The sequence below is a fragment of the Sinohyriopsis cumingii genome, chromosome 3, assembly GCF_028554795.1.
Source record: "Sinohyriopsis cumingii isolate HCF-2022 chromosome 3, ASM2855479v2, whole genome shotgun sequence".
Classification (NCBI taxonomy): Eukaryota; Metazoa; Mollusca; class Bivalvia; order Unionida; family Unionidae; genus Sinohyriopsis; species Sinohyriopsis cumingii.
Window position 1 is genome coordinate 25,220,487 of NC_142963.1, and position 18,342 is coordinate 25,238,828.

At 35.3% G+C, this 18,342-nt stretch overlaps 1 protein-coding gene across 4 annotated transcripts in view; it reads left to right on the forward strand.

Moving 5' to 3' along the window:
* LOC149802562 (nuclear distribution protein nudE homolog 1-like) overlaps positions 1-18,342 on the forward strand; it is a 131,251-nt gene that overhangs the window by 96,972 nt on the left and 15,937 nt on the right. Inside the window, exons 6-9 of one of the 4 annotated variants that reach the window (XM_089951824.1) lie at positions 120-311; positions 5,961-6,052; positions 7,328-7,422; positions 16,559-16,596. In XM_089951824.1, coding sequence (XP_089807950.1) covers positions 120-311; positions 5,961-6,052; positions 7,328-7,422; positions 16,559-16,596 — 417 coding nt within the window. The remainder of the gene's footprint in view (positions 1-119; positions 312-5,960; positions 6,053-7,327; positions 7,423-16,558; positions 16,597-18,342) is intronic. The other 3 variants (XR_016420060.1, XM_089951823.1, XM_089951825.1) reach the window with 3 other exon arrangements.

Genomic DNA, 18,342 nt, shown 5'->3' on the forward strand with positions numbered 1-18,342 from the left:
AAGGACTAATATAAAATCAGAAAAAAAAGGGAAGAAAAAAACCCCAACAAATTTGGTTATATCTGTTTTCAAATGGTGCTGTATTCTTTATAAGTTACAGAAGGTTTTGTACCTTTCAGATTTGAGGCATGAACTTGATGCACAATCACGGACTGAAAGCTCAAGAAACTATAACACAAATTCTCTTAATGGTGCTGAGGGCATTGGGGAAAATGATGTTGGAACACAGGTTGTGATGCGTAAAGACAGGTTATTATCTGTAGATGGGGATTTAACACAGGCAGATTCTTCTCAAACTACACCTGCAAAAGGTATGCTGTGGATGCTTTTTCTTAAGTTGAATCCTCTTAGCATTAGGATTTTTGATAGCTGTACATATTATTATAATTTTTCCAGCAGACTTGGGAGGGTATAATTTATTGCCATTTCATTTATGCATCCTTTGTTCATTCTTTTGTTACTCTATAGTTCTTTTGTTACTTCCTAAATATCGCGGAAATTATTTTACCTTCACATGGTGTGTGGATGCATCTCTGGAAGAGTAACTCAGCCATACCATAACTAGGTCACTGTGAATTAATTTATACTCTTGAATGACCTGTATTTTCATCTGTTTGTTTAATATCTTCGACTCTTTCTAACACTCATGATAATTGGTTTGTGAATACATCTCAATGGAAGTTAACCAGCCATACTAAAACTAGGTCACTGTATCCTAATTTGTATATTTTAGTGACTTATATTTTCAGCTTTTTATTACACTCTTAGTATCCTCGATCCAATTTCACTTGTAAAATTTATATATGAATATCTCTCCAGTAGAGTAGCGCTCCGGTGGCCTAGTGGTTAGAGTGCCGTGGGTTTGATCCCCCGCCGAGTTATACCAAAGACTTATAAAAATGGTATTTACAGCTGCCTCGCTTGGCGCTCAGCATTAAGAGGTTAGTGTTAGGACTGGTCAGCCTGGTGTCTGGATAATATGACTGGGTGAGGCATCATGCTATATGTCAATGGCATGATGCCCCAGTGCTACACATCACTAAAAACTGGCACACTGCAGACATCATAGCAATATGACTGAAAAATTGTTAAAGCTACATTAAAAATCCAAATCACACACACACACACACACACACACACACACTCCAGTAGAGTAACTAAACCATGACACAGGCAATGTCCCTGTGGCCAAATTTTCAAGCTTGAGAGACTCTAATAATTTCCTTTCTAGCACTCTATTGTCAGCTAATCCAGATGTACTCCTGTTAGCAAAAGATTTTTGTTTTAAGATAAACATTTAACATTATTTTACACTTTGAAATGAAACAGAAGCTGTCATTTAAAACAATAAGACATACTACTCACTGTCCTTTTCCAATTCCTTGAACAGTCCATTAAAGGAAGAACAGTTGCATACATCCAATACTTGGCAATGTATAGTTTTACTATTCCATTGTCAGAAAAAATAAGGCATCATGTTAGTAAAAGCCCTGTTTTATTTGAAATGTACAGAAGATGACAAGTGTTACCTACCCCTGGTGACAGTCTGGTTAGAAATTATAAATTGATATGACTAAATTGTGTGCATTTATCTTATATCCTTGATGATTTTGGTTTTCAGAATCAGTAGGGTGGTACAAGCAAATAGGAGGGTTGGATAATATAGCTTGGCTGAGTCTGTAGCATGTCTAGTTAGTATGTGAATTTCATCCAAGAAAGTCACACTGCTGATACTTTTAGGTATAATCATAAATGAGCATTTTATTGCTCATTTATGATTATACCTAAAAGTATCAGCAGTGGATAATATGACTGGGTGAGACATCATGCTATATGTCAATGGCATGATGCCCCAGTGCTACACATCACTAAAAACTGGCACACTGCAGACATCGTAGCGATATGACTGAAAAATTGTTAAAGCTACATTAAAAATCCAAATCACACACACACACACACACACTCTCCAGTAGAGTAACTTTATACAACAAAATAAACCTGAAATGATTTTTTTTAAAAACAACTTTCATGAAATGTCTCCTGATAAGAAACTAATGAGAAGTATATTTATGTATATTACTTCCAAACTAATTATTTAAAATTTACTTTAAAATTCATGCATTCAAAGGATACAAAACAGATTAATTTTCAAGATAGATATTCCAGTTTTGTCAGCATATTATCCCTGCAGTAATAACATACAACCTTTTATTATGGTACAGTTAATAATTAGAAACTATATGAAAGAGAGAAGTTCCAAATGTTTACATTGATTGGCTTGACAATGATGAGAAAAGAAAATTGAATAGAGCTATCTAATTAAGTGCACCTGACTTTGCCTCTGTCACCAAGGTATTTGATGATTTTCTAAGGCTTTATTTTGGTGATGATTAATTAAGATTGCATCTGGTATAAAAAGTTTTTGTGATATCAGAGTGAACATAATAACCTGTTGAAATTTTTATAAAACAAAACAGAATTACTATCAAGTCACAGACTGAAATACTGATTTCATTTAAACCTTATCTGTAGGTCAGAAAAATAGGATTTGTAACATTCAACTTGTTAGCCAAGAAAATGGTACAAATTTTGCCCATTCATGCTCATAGTTTTGCACATTGTTTAGCATGTTGCTGTTCTAGTTGAGAATTGCAAGTGTTTTTATCTGTTTCAAGTCTTTTTAAAATTTAAGATCATAGTCATAAAGATTGCATGAGAAGTTATGAAAATTAATATTTTGTGTTGTATGAACTAGCATGTGCATGATCTCTAAACAGCTTCTGATTTTGGCTGAAGAAGGCAGGTAACATTATCAAGCTAAAGCAAAAAATGGAGATATATTAAGTCCAAGACTCTGTAACATGAAATATGTGATACAAATACTTCAAAACCAAGGCTGTGATTCTTTAAATCTACAGTGGAGGTTCTTTAAATCTAAGGCTGTAATAATTTAAATCCAAGGCTGTGATACTGTAAAGCTGTGGCTGTAATACTTAAAATCCATGGCCATAATAATTTAAATCCATGGCTGTAAAATTTCAACTCCAAGTTTGTGATACTTTAAATCCAAGGCTTTTATGCTATAAAATACAAGGCTGGTACTTTATATACAAGGATGCATTACTGTAAATCCATGGCTGTAATACTTTAAATCCAAGGCTGCATTACTGTAAATCCATGGCTGTAATACTTTAAATCCAAGGCTGCATTACTGTAAATCCATGGCTGTAATACTTTAAATCCAAGGCAGTGATACTATGATTCCATGCCTGTAATAATTTAAATCCAAAGCTGTGATATGATACATCCATGGCTGTAATACTTAAAATCCAAGTTTGTGATACTTTAAATCCAAGGCTTTTATGCTATAAAATACAAGGCTGGTACTTTATATACAAGGATGAAATACTTTAAATCCAAGGCTGCATTACTGTAAATCCATGGCTGTAATACTTTAAATCCAAAGCTGTGATATGATACATCCATGGCTGTAATACTTAAAATCCAAAGCTGTGATATGATACATCCATGGCTGTAATACTTAAAATCCAAGGCTGTGGTACTGTAGATCCATGGCTGTAATACTTTAAATCCAAAGCTGTGATATGATACATCCATGGCTGTAATACTTAAAATCCAAGGCTGTGGTACTGTAAATCCATGGCTGTAATACTTTAAATCCAAAGCTGTGATATGATACATCCATGGCTGTAATACTTAAAATTCAAGGCTGCATTACTGTAAATCCATGGCTGTAATACTTTAAATCCAAAGCTGTGATATGATACATCCATGGCTGTAATACTTAAAATCCAAGGCTGTGGTACTGTAAATCCATGGCTGTAATACTTTAAATCTATGGCTGTGGTACTATAAATCCATGTCTGTAATGCTTCAAAATCTAAGGCTATGATACTATAAATACAAGGATGGTACTTTATATACAAGGATGTAATATTTTAAATACAGTGTTGTGATACTTTAAATCCATGACTGTGATATTTTAAATACAAGGCTGATACTTTAAATACAAGGCTAATAAATGAAATCCAAGGCTGACACTTTAAATCCAAGGCTATGACACTTTAAATCCAAGGCTATGATAATATTAATCCAAGGCTATGACACTTTAAATCCATGGCTATGATAATATTAGTTCAAGGCTATGATAACTTTAAATCCAAGGCTATGATAATATTAATCCAAGGCTATGGTACTTTAAATCCAAGGCTATGATAATATTAATTCAAGGCTATGATACTTTAAATACAAGGCTATGATACTTTAAATCCAAGGCTATGATAATATTAATCCAAGGCTGTGATACTTTAAATACAAGGCTATGATACTTTAAATCCAAGGCTATGATACTTTAAATACAAGGCTATGATAATATTAATCCAAGGCTATGATACTTTAAATACAAGGCTATGATACTTTAAATACAAGGCTATGATACTTTAAATACAAGGCTATGATACTTTAAATCCAAGGCTATGATAATATTAATCCAAGGCTATGATACTTTAAATACAAGGCTATGATACTTTAAATCCAAGGCTATGATACTTTAAATACAAGGCTATGATAATATTAATCCAAGGCTATGATACTTTAAATACAAGGCTATGATAATATTAATCCAAGGCTATGATACTTTAAATACAAGGCTATGATACTTTAAATCCAAGGCTATGATACTTTAAATACAAGGCTATGATACTTTAAATACAAGGCTATGATACTTTAAATCCATGGCTATGATAATATTAATCCAAGGCTATGGTACTTTAAATCCAAGGCTATGATAATATTAATCCAAGGCTATGATACTTTAAATACAAGGCTATGATACTTTAAATACAAGGCTATGATACTTTAAATCCAAGGCTATGATACTTTAAATACAAGGCTATGATAATATTAATCCAAGGCTATGGTACTTTAAATCCAAGGCTATGATAATATTAATCCAAGGCTATGATACTTTAAATACAAGGCTATGATACTTTAAATACAAGGCTATGATAATATTAATCCAAGGCTATGGTACTTTAAATCCAAGGCTATGATAATATTAATCCAAGGCTATGATACTTTAAATACAAGGCTATGATACTTTAAATACAAGGCTATGATACTTTAAATCCAAGGCTATAATAATATTAATCCAAGGCTATGATACTTTAAATACAAGGCTATGATAATATTAATCCAAGGCTATGGTACTTTAAATCCAAGGCTATGATAATATTAATCCAAGGCTATGATACTTTAAATACAAGGCTATGATACTTTAAATACAAGGCTATGATACTTTAAATCCAAGGCTATGATACTTTAAATACAAGGCTATGATAATATTAATCCAAGGCTATGGTACTTTAAATCCAAGGCTATGATAATATTAATCCAAGGCTATGATACTTTAAATACAAGGCTATGATAATATTAATCCAATGATACTTTAAATACAAGGCTTAACCCTGGCAAAATCATACTAAAGGGAAACACTGAAAATATATGAAATATTTGCAATCAGCATTGAGTTTCACCATCACAAATGTCAGAATTAGGAGATAACATGACAAGTCAGAGCCTGGGTGCAACCAGAATGTTTAATTAGTGCTACCTCGTGTTGAATTCAGGTGGCCATCCTTTTAGATTGCTTCATAATAGCATGACATGATCTACATTTTGTTCCAGAACATAACTGTGAAAGTATCTCACATATGCGAATAATTATTGATGACTTAAAACAAGGCAAGATAATAGTCTTAAAAGTATCAGTTTCTTTTTAAAGTATCTTCTATCAACTGGCTTTTATATTTTAGGAGCATTACCAGGTAATTATTTTCAGGAACTAAGGACTACCATCTAATTTGAAATTTATTGAACCCTAATTTGGTTCTGCAGAAGAAAGAATTAGTTACATTTTTATTGTGATGTTTTGTTTTCAGGAATGCCTGCTCTATCTGGTGGCACACCTTTAACCCCTTCTGCTCGAATATCTGCCCTAAACATTGTGGGTGATTTGTTACGAAAAGTTGGTGTAAGTACAGTTGAGCTGGTTTAAGAGCTATTTATTCAGTTTTTGTATGCAGTCTCTCAATGAATAGACAGTTTACCTGTATAAAGATAACACAGAGCATAATAATTTGCATACAATATAAAAACATGACTATAGGTTTAGCTTGATAGATGCAGCGTATTTTACCCAGAAAATTGAATGAATAATGATGTATTAAAACTTTCTTGCACATAAATGTAAGTTTTTAAATTTGCAGTACTTTGTTGGCAAGGAGGGATTTCAATCCCTCAATGGCTTTGGCACAGTATCCATTTTTTGCTACCAAATATGATCAAAAATTGTATGGTTTTACTAAAAGTAATAACAAAGAATTAATCCACTGGCATTTCAGGTCAACTTTTTTTGAAAGGCGGCAATTCATATGTAAGAAAATGACAATGAATAGGAACATAACTGGCAGCATTTCCTTCTGTCTGCTAAGACGTAAATTTGTTTCACTTCAGCCTTCCATGCCTTCAGTATCCTCTAAACTTTTGGATTTTATTTTAAAATTGGAATTGTAATAGATGTAGAAATTTAATTTATTTCTAGAGAAAGTAAGCCTTTGTTGAAATTGAACTGTATTTGATCTGATTACTTCATGGTGTCTGCATAAAGCTGCATGTTGTTTAAAGTTGGAATCAACTACAAGACATTTTCTAAACAGCTGAAATCATTTAAGTTGAAATCTGATTTGAATGTGCCCTCAAATCCTGCCATGATTTTATTAACATACAACATTTTTTTAATTTAGTCTTGCACAAGGCTTTGTTATAGATTGAGAATCTTTTTTTTCAAAATAATTTTAATTGGTGAATGCATGTAATTCAGATTTCGCTATATGTTGTTCTGTTGTGTCTTTTTGATATAATGCAAGTTATCTGGCACATTTCATTCATATTTAAGATCGATTTTCGTATACAAAGGAGGTTACTACATAGTTATCTTTCAGTATATTAAAGATGTACAGAAGGAAAACATCTTTTCAGTTGGTATGTTTCTTTTTGACTGTCCATCACATTTTGCCTTGAAGGTTATTATGTCTTTTTCAGAAATTTTTATCCCAGTTTATATCCTTCTGAATGTGAAATGATCAAAAATTTCTGTTCTGTATGATTTGGAATGGATTTTCTATGTTGGGCATTTACCTTGTTTTAACTGAATGCAGGACTTTTATTACTGTCATTGTCTGTGGTAACTGGTAACATCAGAAATAAATAGTTTTCATCACTTGCTTATATCTGTCTTAATTTTCAGGCACTAGAGAGCAAGCTAGCGTCGTGCCGAAACTTTGTAAAAGACCAGCCCCGAGGTAGTAAGGGTCCTAATACAAGCCCTATAAACTCTCCTAGGTAAGTTATTTTCCACCATTGGATGGAAGATGTCACCATGAACTCCAGTCATTGTGCAAAAGTTTCATTGTTTCGAATCTACTAGTTGAACACTATAAGGGTATGTGTGATGGGCCTTTAGTTGTCTTTTAATAGTTGTTTGTTTTAGCTACTTTTCCTAAACTACCAGGTCAAGTTGGTCCTAAATGCCCCAAGAATGTGAAGTATGGCTGCCATGGTAAACCCTGTTATCACTACTGCTTCTAAACAGATTGATGTATTGACATAGGGTTTTCACTGAAAAGTTTCTTATGATATGTAGATGGTCCAAGATGAAAATGCTGCCAATCTGACTTCAGTATGGCTACAATAAAGACTATCTTGAAAATCTCTTCATTGCTGCATCTCCTGCATGGATGGTTGGTATTTTCACTGATTGACTTCATATGACATGAGAATGGTGCCAATCTGATGGCCAACATTGCCCCTATTGTGGCCAGTCTTGTTTTCACTACTTCTCTTGTTGACATTGGCTTTTCACTAAATGAATAATATGCACTTTTTTGTGAATGAAGATGGTACAAAATTGACCTCCCATTATGGCCATCACAGCAGTTATCATGAAAACCTTGTTGTGACTGTACCTCCTGAACAGAAGGTAGTATTTATATGGAGTTTCTTCTTCTAATGCATTACCTGATCATAACAAGTTAAGTATATATCCATTTTCATGCAAATTCCTCCCATCCAAGTTAAATGTTAACAATAAAAAAGCTAAAAGTTGTCAGCCCACACAGGTGGGAGTCAGACAAGAGTGAACTAGTTACAAATCCTGTCCATACGTAGTTACTACTTCCACGCAGGAATCATCATTTCTCTTAGAGACCTATCAAAAATCCAGTATCAGTTGGTATTTCCACTCGGTTAGTGAGTTGGAGGAGAGTCTCACATAAGGGAAGTATGAGTTTCTCACACAAGGGAAGTATGAGTTTCTCACACAAGGGAAGTATGAGTTTCTCATGTAAGATAAGTATACTCCATCTGTACTCTCTGTTTAAGACAAAGTTTTCTAACTTCATTAAAACAACAGCTTCATTCTGTGATGTATGAGTTGGTGCCAATTTGTTATACCTGCCCTGGTCATTAGTATTTTCATTCATTAATGTGATGTGAACTTATTATGTGTTTGCAGTCACTGACTGGATAATATTACAGATCAGATAATTTCTGTTGACATTTATTATGTGTTTGCAGTCACTGACTGGATAATATTACAGACCTGATAATTTCTGTTGACATTTATTATGTGTTTGCAGTCACTGACTGGATAATATTACAGACCAGATAATTTCTGTTGACATTTATTAAATCACTATCATCCACTTCATAGTAAGTGTATGTGATGCTTTTCCGCCATTGACTGTGTAATAACATTACAGATAGGGAAGGCCATGTGGGTAATTTTTAAGTACATTGTGTTCATAGCACATAGTTTAGGGGAAGGTATCAAAGGACACTGCTAGAGTGGAGGATGCATTTAGCATTGCTGCTACCACCACCACCTTAGTGAGCAATTTCGTCTGGTAAAAACATAGGAAGCTTAGTTTAATGAATAAATTTCTTCTGGTTAAAACAGTGGAAGCCGAGCCTAATGAACAAATTCTTTTAGTTAAAACAGTGGAAGTAGAGTTTAGTAAACAAATTTCTTCTGGTTAAACCAATGGAAGCAAGAAAGCTCATTGGTGCTATATGTCATACACAGTTGCAGCTTTGCCATCACCTCATCAAACTGATGTTTCTAGAGGTACCATCAAGACTGATTCCACTAAAGTACAACATCCTTTGTATGACATTTGGGTCAGTCCATAGCCATGAATCAGTCCATACATATTACAGATCTGTCTCATCTCAGTGCCATAAATGACCAACATTGAAATGTTCCAGGATGGTCTGTCATGGCTTACTGTTAAAGTACTTGCTGTAGTTATGTTTTTGTCCTCTATGTCCAGTCAGCAAATGGTATTATGACCTTGGCACCAATGTAACAGAAATGATGGTCCTGCTCAAAACTGGACTCATCTATCAGATATAAATCTTGACAATGATTCCAATAGGGCCTTTTCTTATCCTGAGGTTATGGGTGAACTGATATCACACTGGCCTCAGTATTGCAGATTGCGTGGTCTCTGTCCATTTTAGGACCCATGTCAGTCCATAGCCAGTATAGGGCCACAGTGCCTTGATACCACAACAGACTTAAGTTGCTTCATGGCTAGTATAATACCAGAGTGTCCAAGTGTCATGACAGACCCATGTATTGTGCCATAGTACCCAGGTAGCATTAATAGATCCAGTGTAGTCCATAACCCTTTATCAGTCCATTGCCATCACAGGGGCCCCATGTGGCCAAGTGGTCTGAAGTGCGCACCAATATGGATCTCTGCCATCTTACCTCTATCTGCATGGGTTTGAGTCTCTGGCTCGGCCAGTGTGGGTACATGAGAAAGCTTGCCAGTAGCTTCTCGTGAGTCAGTGGTTCTTTCTGGGGTTTTCCTGAGTTCTTCCTCCACCATTTATACTGGCTGACATATATAGCCTATCTTGTGCTGAAAAATGGCATTAAACCCTATAAGGACAGCAACAACATTGCCATCAAAGATGAATGTCAGATGGCCTCATGATCTTTCGCAACATGCTAGTATAGTACTGACTGTGATGACATTGCAGTCCCAGACTCAATGCCTTTATTTTAATAATACTATCAGCAGTTGTCTTGAGATTACAATATACAGTGATTCATGCTTGAAAGCTACAACATCATTTCTTGATCCAGGACAAGAATCAAAGTCTTGTTGAGTTGAAGATAAATGACTGTATTTCAGTAACTTGAATACAAGCTAGCTTCACCCAGTGAAAGGCAGTATGTGCTTCTGTATATCATAGAGTTAAGACCCATGTTGGACTTAGTTTCGGGGGCTTTAAATCCATTAAGAACTCCACTAACACTGTTGTTGGGGAGTCAGTCTCTCTTATGGCTTATGCAGTAACAGATAGAAGAGATGCATTTTTCTCCCTTTCTGCTATCTGGGCTGTCATCATGTAACCTCCCTTAGATCACAACATGGAGACCGCTCTGGTTAGAGCGTCGGCCTCGCATGCAGGAGGTCGTGGGTTTCGATCCCCGGCCAAGTCATACCAGAGACTTACAAAAATGATACTAACAGCTGCCTTGCTTGGTGCTTAGCATTAAGAGGTTAGTATTAGGACTGGTTGGCCTGGTGTCAGGATAATGTGACTGGGTGGGTTATCATGCTACATGTCTTCAGCATGATGCCTCAGTGTAAACATCACTATAAACTGACACACTGCAGACATTGTAGCGATACGACTGAAAAATTGTTAAAGCTACATTAAAAATCAAAATCACATACACACAGATCACACAGATCGAGAGGCAAACCTCATGGGCCCAGAGACCTAAAGTCATGCCCTCATCTCCTTTGAGAGATCAAAGGAACTGGAATGATCCTCCAAGGTATGCATAATGGGGCACATGTCTTCCCATTCTGTTGATTCCGACAAACATAATGCCATGATTTCCTGTTTGAAGGAATTCAGCATTTCCAAAGTAATGGAAGACATTTGTGTTGCAGTAGTGTGCATAGTAAATATTATTTCACAAGACTTCCAGACCATATTTTGTGCCACATTCTCTTAGTAAGATGCCCTTAATTACAGACATCCCAAATGACTAGTACTAAGCGGACATCCACTCAATATCCAGATTGCTTCAGCTCTATATCTATTTAATCAGGACAGGTTTATCTCAGCATCAGTGATTTCCAACTACTTGATCATCGCTATCCAAAAGCACCAGGTACATTACATTTTATATCAGGTATACAGCTTTTGTGTCATGTCTGATCTACCTTGGATTCCTCGTCAACATTGACAATTCTATTATGGTACCATCTCAAGATTTTACCCTATTAGGTATAGATTTCAAAATTCTTGTGAACAGGGTTTTGTTCCTCAAGAGCATGTGTTAAAATCTTCTTTGATGATGTCTTCGCTCATCTTAATGAGATCACATCTTGGCCAGTGGAATAATCACACTTGACTTAAGCTGATGCTCCCATGTAGGTCCAGCCTCTGGAAATCACAGTCTGTACAGATGCCAGAATTTCAGGTTCTGCTTTCCACCTCCTGCAAGCTTTCAGGACCAACTATTACACATGAATCTCTGAGAGGTAAAGGCTATAGTGACTAATTGGTGGCTGACAATACTGTATTGAAAGAGCATTTCATTCTTTCCTAAACAAATTCACTGTAGTGAATAATTTCCAAAGGCAAATGGGGACCAAATCTCACAGTGTGCTTCCTGGTTTGGGATTTCTCAGGTGGTGTAATTGACAACAAATCCACATTCAAGTAAATTACAGTCCAGCAGACAAATGTATTGGCAGCCTTCTGTAGATAGAATTAACTAATCCAAACCAACTGGTAAAAGTCACCCTTCAGTATTCTGTTCCTGCTGAGGCTGACTACTCATAGATCTGTTGGTGACAAGGTGGAATGCAAAGTTTCCAACTTCTGTTTTTCCAGTTTCATGGCCTGGGCAGTCAGTGCTTTTTCCATATGCCTGAACAGTCTGGACGAATATACTGATCCTCCAACAGCTCTAATCCCAAAGATCATGAAGCATGCTTGGATCATATCAAACAAGTCCATGTGTGTGGGGTGTTTAAATATTTCTCAGAACAATTGTTGACTAGAATTTCGCAGGTGAGAAGGCTCACCACTCTGAAAATATATGAAGGCAGGTGGACAGATTTTCTAGGGGTGGGGCAAGCAGAAACACATCAAATTCCACTTGAAGCATCATTACCCCATTGGCTAATATTCTCCAATGGCTGTTTGAGGTGAAGAAGCTAGGACCCCTCATGATAAAAGCTACCATTCCACAATCTCAGAAGGGAGGATAAAGAACCAAACAGATTTTTTCTGACCTGGCATTTCTTGACTAATTTTGACTGAAAGCTTTGACCCTGTGCCCAAAAGAGAATTAACATTAAGTTTAGACATGGCTGAAGAAGGTGCCATTTGATGAGAGTGTTGTAGGTTCACCTCTGCTTCATAGTCGCTGTAGCTAAAAACAGCTGGCAGGATCATAGAGATATATGCCTTGTTGGTCCATCCAAACTATTTACAACTATACTGTGATCATTAAATTAAACTCATAACAGCCTCTACTTTCATGGTTAAGAACAGGTTCCTGCTCATGGGCAATCAACCTTTTGTTGTGAAACCTATTTTCTTGTTGGACCCTTTACCTTGGGGCCATCTGTAGGTCCCTTCATAGCAGTATCTGAATGAACCAAGCCATTGTGAAGTGGGAGATCTCATCTGTCTATACCTTTGAATGAGGAAAAGGACAGTATATCAGCTGAGGGCTCTGTTGTCATGCAGCAGATGGGTTACTTGCATACAGAAAAATTAACCATTATCAAATGAAATTATTATGCATTTCAGCTCATAAAGTTATGGCTGTTGCAGCGAGCATAACGTTCTAGTGCGAATGTTCCCTGACACTGTACAAGCTGTGATATAGCGGGCAGAGATGACTTTGCCTTACCCACAAGATCATTTATTTCAAGGGCTCAGTTTGACCTGTTGGAACCTACAGCAGCACAACAGGCTACTGTCCCAGGTCATTTGGTAACTTCTCAGTGATGCAGCTCAGTGACTTAAGTTGGATTTGCCAGGGGAAAGTTTTTTTCCAAGCAGCTGCATCCAGGTATGTGGAATCACAACCCAGCTTCCAGCTGTCACACTCCAGCCTATGATTATCTCAAGATGAAGCTGCCTTACTGGAATGGAGATTGGCCTTATCTGAGTTAAGGGGATATAACTCCCTCCACCTCTTACCTTGTCTTTTTAGGTATTACCGGATAATGTAATTGAAGAAGAAACCAATTTTTTGGAGTAGAATATCTTGAATGTTTTCACTGCTGTTTCACCAGTAATGACCATCTACAAAATCTTGTTACAACTACTCACTCTAAAAGATTGGTGGCATTGACATTGAGTTTTAACTAAAATATTTCTTGCAATATCTAATTGGTCCTGAAAATGGTGCCTGTGTACTTGTATCTAAAAAGTCCACATCAGCTTAGTATGCTAAATCTCCTGTGAAAGTTCATAAAAGATTTTGAACAAACAGCGATGGATACAGACTTCACTTCAACAATAAAAAATGTGCACTACAGAAATTGAAAACAGAATATGCAAGATATCAGCATTAGACAATGTTTGTTTCTTTTCTATGGATTTTAGTATGATACATTATGGGAAAGAAGACTGGGAAACACTTTTCAACTAGAAAACACTTTATATCAGTATCATATACTGCTTAAAATAAATTGTTGGATAAAATTTGAAGTATTCCTATTATAGTCATATACCAGTTTTGTAATGTTTACATTCCTGAGTCATATTGGCATGTCTGGTTCAGTGATCATCTGTCCTTGATATCAGGCTTAAGGTCAAAGGCGATTACATATTTTTTTACTATATATATTGTGAACATGTTAATTTAGACATGTAAGTAGATATTTTGTTACCAGATTTGGTATGTTTGAGTTTCTCAAGCATATGCATCTTTATGCCTTAAAGGATGTTTCGCAGACTTTTCATACAAACAGTTAAGTGACATGCAACACATAGTGATAGCATCAGATATGGATTATTGTTTTAGTAATACAGCATTTTGTCAAATGTGCCAGTGTCGTATCCTTTTGACTTTTACTGAAACAGCTCATATGAATGTTGTTTTTTTCAAACATGCCAGTATCATTTCCAGTTGACTCTCTAAAATATCTCAAATGAATGCTGTTCTTTAACATGCCAGTTATCATTTCCAGTTGACTCACTAAAATATCTCAAATGAATGCTGTTTTTATGATATGCCAGTTTCATTTCTGTTTGCTAACTTCAGTATCTCACATGAATGCAGTGCTTCATCATAGTGCCTTATTCAGCATTAATGTTTTGGGATTTTAATGCAATAGAAAGAGTACAAAGAAAATAATGAATAGTTTTATTAGAATTCATTACAAACTCACATCATGTCTTTCTAAAAATGTATTTGCCATTGCTTTTTTGCTGTGGGATTGCAGATTTGAGTTGTTGCTGAAATATATCTTTATGAAGAGTTCATCCAAGCCTTGATGTAAAGATGTGCTATGTGTTTTTTATATTATCAGCAGCTCATTTTCTATTTTAATAGTTTCTCATTACTGCTGCCCAATAGGCCAATCAAGTCATGAGCTTATTTCAAGTAATGCCTAAATCATGTAAGCCTTTTAACAGAATGTAGATTTGAAATTGAAATTGAATAAACTGTATGTACATTGATAAGATTAAGTATTGACCTTTGACTCCAAGATTATCAATAGAATCTATGCAGGATTTGAAAATTCCACCTCCAAGTCAGAATTTTCAATCGGACACAAGCCCGAGTTGTCTGGTGCAAAATTCTTATCCCTTGGTTGAAATTTTCCTCTTTTAATCTGATACATAAATGTGGATTAATTTTGTCAAGTATCTGAGGAGAATAAAAGTGTTTTGGTCAAAATGGCATATTGTGAATACTGATGCAATGTTAAAACCCACTGAAAATTTCTTGTCCTTAATTGAGTGTAAATTTTAAATTATGCTTAAACATGCATAGGCATTCACAAAACAGTGGTTGATAATGACAATACACAGCACCTGAAATGTGTACTAAAGATTGCGTATATAATTGTTCAGATGACAGCAGGTTAAAAAAAAAGTTTACTCTTATCCCACCAATTTAACAATACAGGCAGATATAAATATATAGTCCTTGATTCAGTTGTAATACAAAATGGATACTTTTATAAATAATAATGAGAACATGAATCTAAAAAAGTAACAGCTACAACAATGACTTTGTTGACTCCAAATCAGACTACAGAATCTGTTTATATAGCTCGGTCAATCAGAGCAAACATCATGTTTGCTGGAGGCTAACTTCAACTGGTGCACAATTTAGTGATGTAAGTGTAGGTGCATTTAATGTATATTGTGAAAGAATGTTGAAGATCAAATTAATGAAATTTGTGCCAGTTTGTTTGCACTATGATCATAGTATAGAAGAAGGTCATATAATAAAAGACAGCAGGCATGTTATGCAAGAAACATTCACCATTGTTGTTCTTCACTGGAAAACATACCATACATGTTTAGGAATGTGAAACAAGTATTTTCACACTCAAAGCTCAGACTCAACTCAAATTTATAAAGTCTACTTGACTCAAGTCAAATCATCTACCACTCAGACATTAAAATTTTCACTTGAATCAGAGTGTGAATGTTTTTAGTTCACCTGATCAAAGGTCAAGTGAGCTTATGGTATGCCTTTCTGTCCATTGTTCATCATGTATTGTCTGTCAGTTGACACACTATATGGACTTCATTTATGATCAGATTTTTTAAAATCACTAGCCATATATCATCAGGACCTTGGATGAGTCTGTGTGTGGGATCTACATATATTAATGAGGTGCTCATTTATATAATTGGAATAAGTCAAGAACACTAATATTTCTGATCATGATCAGATTAATATGTAAGTGTAAATCATCAAAATCTCAGATGAGTGACATCCACACATATTAATAAGGACTGTTGTATCTGATTGGCTGAGCTTGTCAACATACATGTATCTAATGATTTTGATCAGATCTGGTATGTAAACTTCTGGATACATTCCCTTATGAGGAACATAAAAGAATATTAATTACATGATCTTGCATCTGATTGGCTGCAGTTATAAGTTTGTATTATCAATATATCAGATGAGGTTAATTTTGATCAAAATCCACGCATATTAATGAGGATCTAGGCTGATCATGTTGGGATTTGAACCTACAACGTTCTGATCATGAGTCCACTTATCCACAACAGCTTTCATGGATGGGAATCTTAATGTTTGTGAGTTTGCATTTACTTGCTGACATATATCAACTACCAAGGTGAGTGATATCAGGTCTACTTGGGCATCTTGTTTTACAATCCCACAGCCTGAAATTAAGGAGATAAAACTTAACATATTTTCCTTCCTTCACTGTAGCACACCATCCCTCTGGTCACGGTTCCTACAAATGACAGGTTAGCCTTCCTACCTAGTTACCGGTATATTCATGAGGAGTAGTAATACTAATTGCATGCTAATGGGAACCCTTGATAACAGCTTAATTGTAATTCTGTACCAACAACCTAGTTAACAGTTAAACATGCAACTTTTTTGTAAAATATGTGGGATATGGCATTTTTTGTTGCTTTTTTAAACAAATTATCAAAAACTTGACATGAGAGGTTGTACACTGAGTTTATATGACTTTGTGCTAGTTATTAGTCTTTTTGAAATGCCATATATTTACACATCCTTCACTTAGTCAAACCTAGCCAATTTATCATTTGCTATATAATGTGGGAGCAATTAGCATGTTATTTTGTCTGTTGCACAGCGGCAACATGGGCATTGTCTATTTTAAACACTGCTTCCAAATAATTGGGGAGGGGGGTTAACAGCAGTTTTAGCATGTGATTGGCTGTGTCATGTTGAAGGAATGAGTGCCAAGTGCCTTTCCCAAGGGCACCAAGGCAGCCTACCTGAGTTGACCTAGCAGGTATTTAACCTGCATCCCTTGGATTATGAGTCTGACACTCAACCAACTGATCCACCACAGCTCTATTCTAGAAGATATTCTTATAACAAAAAAATGTACATATTAAATTTAAAAATGAGATTACATGTATAAAGATGCATATTACATATTTTGGTACGCTTGGGGTAAAACTAAGCATATAGTTCTGAAGGCAAAACAGTAGAGTAATATTACTTGAGTCAAAATGTTGTTAAACTGTAGTGCCAGAGTTGGAGCTTGTTGAATTTATTTCATCCCAATTCTTATTAGGTAATTGCTAGCCAATTTCATTGGAACCCTATAGTGATCACATTGTCCTGCTGGTTGTTTGTCTGTCCATCCATCTCTCAGCAGTTGGTTTCCACAAGATAACTTTACTGGCAATCATTGCATTTGGAGCAAATGTTGTATGCATGTTTTGATGAAACCTTAGAAGAATTTTATTCCAGCCTCCTGTTACTAGCATTTTAACTTTAATCAAAACTGTAGTCAGATTCAGACCTGCCAATCCTTATGATTTTGCCATAAGTCTTATGAAGATGATCATTAAAATACTGACTTATGGAATCAAAGCAAAAGTTACGGAGATAGAAATTTTGTGGTAAAATCGGGATAATCAGCCCATTCATTTTTTATTTGAATCCAGGTTTCATATTAAATTTAGTGGATTTATTTTTCATTTGAAAATAATGATTACCATCGCTGCATCATTTTCTGGTAGCAAATTTTTTAAACATGTTTTCCAACTTTACAATAGCAGTAAATTGTATTTTGTGATACCATAACTGAAAACTAGTCAAGACTTAAGAGGAAAAAAATCAACTGCATTTCTTAGATTTTTTTTAGGGTGGGCACGTCTGCATTTGGTATGCAGATCAGTAATTAATTTGAATTATAACATTCCATGGCATTGTCATATGATTGCCCAACCACCTGTCTTTGGTTTTATTTGTATATCTTTGCTAGCATTTGCTGGATTTCAGCCAAATTTGGTGTGCAGTTTAATAGTTATGGCACCTTAATTAATTTCAATTAGAGTATTTCACAGTGTCATTTATATGAGTTGTGCACCTGCTAACTTTCGTTTCTGCAGCATATATTTGCCATCGTTTGTTGATTTTCAATCAATTTGGTTTGGATCTTTGTAGTGATAATACCTTGTTGGAGTTTGAATTTGAGCATTCAATTGCATCATTTATAGGAGTTA